Here is a 6,285-nt window from a genome sequence, read left to right as displayed (position 1 = left end):
TAGAGTGGATAAGGGGCGATGTAGAGTGGATAAGGGGCGATGTAGAGTGGATTAGGGAGCGATGTAGAGTGGATAAAGGAGCGATGTAGAGTGGATAAAGGAGCGATGTAAGGTGGGTTAAGGGGCGATGAGGAGTGTACAAAGGGGCGATGTAGAGTGGATAAGCGGCGATGTAGAGTGGGTTAAGGGGCGATGAAAAGTGGGTTAGGGAGCGATGTAGAGTGGGTTAAGGGGCGATGTAGAGTGGGTAAGGAGCGATGTAGAGTGGATAAAGGGGCGATGTAGAGTGGGTTAGGGAGCGATGTGGAGTGGATAAAGGGGCGATGTGGAGTGGATAAAGGGGCGATGTAGAGTGGATAATAATCACCACTTGTAACCATGTCATCGCTGCCGTGACCATGACATCGCTGCCGTGACCATGACATCGCTGCCGTGACCATGTCATCGCTGCCGTAACCATGTCACCGCTGCCGTGTCCATGTCATCGCTGCCGTGTCCATGTCATCGCTGCCGTAACCATGTCATCGCTGCCGTAACCAGCACTTTGGTCAGCACATTGGTCACCACCTTGGTCACCACCTTGGTCAGCACATTGGTCAGCACCTTGGTCATCACTTTGGTCATGGCATTGGTCACCACCTTGGTCACCACATTGGTCACCACATTGGTCACCACGTTGGTCAGCACCTTGGTCACCACATTGGTCACCACATTGGTCACCACGTTGGTCAGCACATTGGTCAGCACGTTAGTCACCACTCTGGTCAGCACATTGGTCAGCACTTTGGTCAGCACATTGGTCACCACCTTGGTCACCACATTGGTCAGCACATTGGTCAGGTGCTTGGTCACCACTTTGGTCATGGCATTGGTCAGGTGCTTGATCACCTCACTGCTCATGTGATTTGTCATCAACGCAATCACTACTGTCTAGCACATTAGTTGCCAGTTTCCAGTTAGGTGATTGTGATCAGCTGCGCAGTAGATACCGCACCCTGTGGAACGGCCGAATGCGGAAGTAGATCATGACGCAGATGACGACGATGATGAAAGCGACGGCGGCGATGATGTAAGTGGCGGGTAACATGGTCACCTCACTGCTCATTTGATTGATCATCAACGCAATCGTTACTGTCTAGAACATTGGATGTCAGTTGACAGTTAGGTGATCTGTGGGATGAGGATTACGAAAATTGCGCTAACAATTGCTTAGTTCAGCTGTAAAACGCGATGCAGAAGGGTATCTTGCGGACGAGGAAATCGCGGATGTTGCGGCCCACCGGAAAGCGGAAGATGCACAGGTCGAGCAGGATGATGGCGACGATGATGGCAACGATGACGGCGGCGATGGCATGGGGGTCAGGGCGGAAAGGTGTGAAGACTTGTTCATGAAGGTCGTCGGTGGAATCTTCTCGACTGGTGGTACCACGTAGTGCACTGGTCTCGGACTGAGACTCGACACCGGAGGAAGAAGAGGAAAGCTGTGCAGCGGCGGGACTGCACTGGCCGAGTTGCTGTGAACATTTCTGCTTACAACAGTTACATTGACATGTCTTCTCTTTGTTCTTACATTGGACGTCACATATCGATTTTTCGCAATTGTAAGGCATCGAGCCTGTAGTGCGCTTAAGGTGATGATAGTAACAATCATCGCAACTGTCAAAACGTTTAGTACACTCAACACAACACCAAGGACAACAGTTACACACTTGACCCCTTCGACATTTATAATTACACCTGGTACACAGTTGACCATTCATTGTAAACCTCACTCCCGTCATCTTCCCTTCCCAGTCCCCTCAACCTGCAAACATATCAATCACCTAGCAAGCACTCACCAACTGCAACACTGCCACTGCCGCTCCCAGTCCCCTCAGCCTGCAAACATATCAATCACCTAAGCAGCACTCACCAACTGCAACACTACCACTGCCGCTCCCACTCCCCTTAACCTGCGAACATATCAACCACCTAGCAACGCACTCACCAACTGCAACACGTACCACTGCCGCTCCCACTCCCCTCAACCTGCAGACATATCAATCACCCAGCAACGCACTCACCTACTACAGCACGTACCACTGCCGCTCCCAGTCCCCTCAACCTGCTAACATATCAATCACCTAGCAACGCACTCACCAACTGCAACACGTACCACTGCCGCTCCCAGTCCACTCATCAACACTTACCCTCACCGCTGTGTCCCCCCAGCCCAGGCCACCGACACCCACGCTGCCCAGGATACCACGGCTGCCCTGACGCGACGCATGTCATAAGCACCAACAGCTACTTTAAATTATTCACTATTCGCTACGCCATTAAAATTGCATCGACCCGTGCGCTCAACTCCCACAGTGCAGCAGCACCGTGCTACGAGCCGCGGTATTGGCGCCATGCTGGCGGAGTGTGTCGGCTACGTGCCTAAATGTGATATTAACAATCGCTACATTGCTGCCTATAAATGCTACTTAACTGGGTCAACGCGGATAACGCCACCCTGCCAGTGACTCGCAACACACGACTTGGGTCACCCGCCGCGGCCCTCACGGCCGCCTACGTTAGCGACCAATCACCCAGCCTCACGTGACACTGACTCAATGGGCAACGCGGACACCTCTCACAGTCAACGCACAACTCAACGCAACAACCAAATTACGGTTCATGTGCCAGCTCAGCTCTTTGCCTGGTTGCTAGGTTAGCACTTTGCCTGCTTGCTAGCTTTGCACTTTCCCTGGGTGCTAGCTTATCACTTTGCCTGGGTGCTTGCTTAGCACTTTGCCTGGTTGCTAGGTCAACACGTTGCTTTGTCGTCCAGTCATCACTTAATTTTAACGCTATTTAGTTCACAGGTTGCCGCTAGAGTAATTCGAGACATTAAACTACGTTTGTCAGTTAGGTGAGTAGGTGAAAAGCTAGGTGAGTAGTTACGTGAGTTGATGTGAATTACAAACGTGAATACAATTACGGTTGTAGATACGATATCTTGGCAAGCCTTCCGACTTGCGCTGCAGCCAACAATGACTGCGCCGTTATCTTGTGCGACGACGGTATTCTCAGGTGTGAGCGTATGTGGAGCACATCCAGTCTGCCAACCATTACGCAGATGAGGTAGAAGAGGGATAGTGACCAAAGTGCGACGTTAAGCCATATAAACGGCTCTCTGATGGTGAATATGAATTCGTCAATGGCTTTTATGAGTTGTATTAGGTGTGAGTTTTCGTTAAAAGCCTCTTGGAATACATTGCAGAAATCTCTGCACGTGCGTTTCTTATCTATGCTTTCATCTCCGTTGAGCTTGTCTTTAACCCCAAACGTGAACCCGTATTTTGCCAATATCGGAAGCGTAGCATTGCACTTTACAATGGATTTGCATTTGGCATCGTGATATCGTGGCGGTTTATTCTTGGTGGATGTAGTTCTACACTCCTTGACGCACGCTCGTTCGTGACAATTGGTGCCCCTGGAGCCGCATTTAGAATTGCACTCATCATACAATTTCTTCAGCAGATCGTAAAAGCTTGCCGTCAGGTATACGATCCACGACAAATATTTATCGGCGTGTTTTGACGAGAACGTCTCGTAGATGGCGTGACCGATGGGACGCAAAAAAGGACCGCATACGACGGAGTCCCTTGATAAGCATACGAGACTGCCCAGGCTGCCATCGGAGTGGCCCTTCTTCAATGCTGAGTGACTAGGGGTAAATAGGTAGTAGACTTTTAACTCACCATAAGGACGCCCGAAATTGGCAGCGTTTAGTTTCTCTTCAAATGCCTCTCTCTTGTGTCCGTTACCACTCATACCCCAGCGATCGGTGAGATGATAGTAGAAGCTGAACATGTCCGCCAGCGTTTTCGGCGCACTAGGCAAAAGGCAGTTGAGGTAACCGCACAGTCTAGTGAGAGGGGAGTTAGGACGGCCACAGAAATCGTAAAGCACCTCCCACATATCCTGGCCCATCATCGTATGCGACGCGGTGGCACCGATGTCAGCGAAGCCCATTGGCGTTCTGCACGGCATACCAGGTGTACTACCACACGTGCCACATGACAGACTGGATCCCCTAGCTGACACCGAATGCGGCAGGTGGCCTTTCAGACCGTCCTCCAGGAACGACTGCAGTGGCGACTTGACGCCGCAGTTGGGATATTGGCCACCCCTTTGACTGCCACTTTGGTCATGCCGTTGGTCGCAGTCTTGCTTAGGGCACTGCTTCGTGTTGCACTGCCAGCCCGACCCACCGATGTACCTGCCGTAGTGGCAGTCCCTCCAGCCGCTGAGCTGAGCATTGTGCCGACACTGCTGCAGCAGGAAGTACAGCTGGTGGTAGAGGCGCTTGAGCAGGTCGAACAACGTACACAGCAGTTGGATCATGCTGGTTGGGTAATCGAATTTTAGCGAGTTGTTGGAGAACTCACACGCGTAGATTCCGTCCCTGTGACCGTGGCCTAGGATAGCGGTGAGGACGGCGTGGGAGTGGGCAGACACTTTGTAGAGCTGCTCTTCTACGTCAGTGTATTTGACTGGATATGGGTGCGCTTCGAAGGGCTGCAGCTTCTTTGTACCTGGATTTAGCTTGTCCTCCTTCATGAACTCGGATTCAACGTGCGCCTTGAGCTTCTCGTACACGTGGTTGAACTGCAGGCCGCAGCACCAGACGAGAATTTCGTAAACGGAGCACGGTGGTCTAGTTTTCGGGTGGATTATTAAGTGGCATACTTTGAAGTACGTCTGTAGGAAATCATAGAGTTTTTTGATGAGACCACTCTCCTCTGCGACGGTTACACCCAGCTCGTCCGACCCGGATGCCGATCGAGGAATGTCGGTGACGGGATATGACAGTTGGCTGAACAAATTATGCGTTTTGTTGGTTAGGTGTTTGAGAATGCAGCTACCGTTGAAGTCACGATTGTGATTCAGCTCGCCATGCTCAGCGTTCTCAGGACGACGGACGTCATACCCGTTGTCGCGGAAGAAGAGAGCGTGGAGGCTTGAGGTGCTGTCAGCTGGGTGATAGATTTTGTGATCATTCCACTTCTCATATTCAAGTCTATTCTTGAGTTCAGTTAGAGCGTCGTATAAGATGGGCGTGATGGTCAAGCCGATTTTGGCGTAGTGTCCCAGTTCTGCCTCCTGCCATTGTCTCCCGGAGTAACTGCTTACGTATGCCTTTTTGAGCTCCTCGACGAGAGGGGTGAAGCCTGCTTTTAAAGCATTGAGGAGCAAGGGGCTCTTGGCTGCGCCGTAGGTAGCGGGCTTGAAGGCAGTGACGGCATTACTGAGGGCATCGAGGTTTTTGGTAAAGACATGATCGAAGTGTTGTGAATCGACAAGTTCTCCAAACAACTTAGCTAGCGCCTCACGCGTTGGCTGAATTTTCTCAAAGTCCGTCGTAAAGTCCTGCTGTTTATGCAAATCATGCAGAAATCTGTTGACGCTACCGAAGAATTTGGAAGCAGCCTGGCTTAGCAGGGACTCCTTTTGAGGTGTGAACTTAGGGTTCATGTCTCTAATACCTCTAATTGACTTTTCGTTAGTAATGAAATCCCGTTCAAATGCCGTCATAAAACCTTTGAAGCCAAGGGTCAAGTCGAGGGAAATGTCTCTCGGCAAAGGTTCGAGTTCCTTTTCGACCTTTCGAGAGAATGCCGTCAGCAGCTCTTTCAGTGACTCAATGTACTGCTTCTGCGCGTGGATGTTTAGAGCGTTCCTAGCAATCTTAACCTCCTGTTGAACTTGGTTGTCAAGCAACGTGATGGTGGCGTCTCGAGTTGGAATCATGCCGTTCAAGACATCCGTGGTAGTTTTAATCAGACCAGTCTCCAAACTCTTCTGCAGATCGGTGAGATCTTGCTTGATTTTATATATACTACCTCTAAGATTTGACTTCTTACTAAAGTAAGTATCTTTCAAAAGTCTAAGGTTGTCTCGGGCGTTGCCTCCAACCTCTCTGATGGTCGTGCACAGGTCATCGATGTTTCGCTTAATTTCATCGAAAGGCTTGTTGAAGGTGGAAGCGTCAATCTGCTCAAGACCGTTGTCAAGCTTAATGTCAGGTTCAATTTGTCTCAAAACGTTTTTCATTTCATCTCGGATTCTCTTGATGGCAGCGGGGAGGGTGCCTTCAAGTTTGTTTGGGTCATCGTCCGCGACGGCCAAGCTTTCTGGTGTCTGCAAGACTTGCTTTTTATATTGCTCAAACCCTTCTTTACCGAGCTCCGAAATTTTGTCGCCTACAAGGTCGCTTGTTCCGATGTGATGCTCAGCTACGGTTTTAATTTTTCC

At 50.4% G+C, this 6,285-nt stretch overlaps 3 protein-coding genes across 3 annotated transcripts; 1 reads left to right on the top strand and 2 right to left on the bottom strand.

The window, feature by feature from the left end:
* Positions 1–622: 622 nt before the first annotated feature.
* Positions 623–1,433, top strand: BBBOND_0002350 (hypothetical protein, conserved; the record flags this gene model as incomplete). The annotated part of the gene is made up of 3 exons (XM_012915075.1): positions 623–679; positions 986–1,073; positions 1,237–1,433. The coding sequence occupies 3 exons, from the start codon at positions 623–625 to the stop codon at positions 1,431–1,433; spliced, it is 342 nt and encodes a 113-aa protein (XP_012770529.1).
* A 344-nt stretch (positions 1,434–1,777) lies between these two features.
* Positions 1,778–2,179, bottom strand: BBBOND_0002340 (hypothetical protein, conserved; the record flags this gene model as incomplete). Its single annotated transcript, XM_012915074.1, has 6 exons — positions 1,778–1,804; positions 1,843–1,878; positions 1,917–1,952; positions 2,004–2,028; positions 2,064–2,104; positions 2,156–2,179. 6 exons carry the CDS (start codon positions 2,177–2,179, stop codon positions 1,778–1,780), a joined length of 189 nt encoding a protein of 62 aa, XP_012770528.1.
* Positions 2,180–2,961: 782 nt separating this feature from the next.
* On the bottom strand, positions 2,962–6,084 carry BBBOND_0002330 (hypothetical protein, conserved; the record flags this gene model as incomplete). The annotated part of the gene is made up of 1 exon (XM_012915073.1): positions 2,962–6,084. The coding sequence occupies one exon, from the start codon at positions 6,082–6,084 to the stop codon at positions 2,962–2,964; it is 3,123 nt and encodes a 1,040-aa protein (XP_012770527.1).
* Between the last annotated feature and the right edge of the window lie 201 nt (positions 6,085–6,285).

This window comes from Babesia bigemina, scaffold Bbigscaff_65410, assembly GCF_000981445.1.
Source record: "Babesia bigemina genome assembly Bbig001, scaffold Bbigscaff_65410".
NCBI classification, from domain to species: Eukaryota; Apicomplexa; class Aconoidasida; order Piroplasmida; family Babesiidae; genus Babesia; species Babesia bigemina.
Note: the sequence above shows the minus strand (reverse complement) of the source record. Positions and strands in the feature narration are given on the sequence as shown.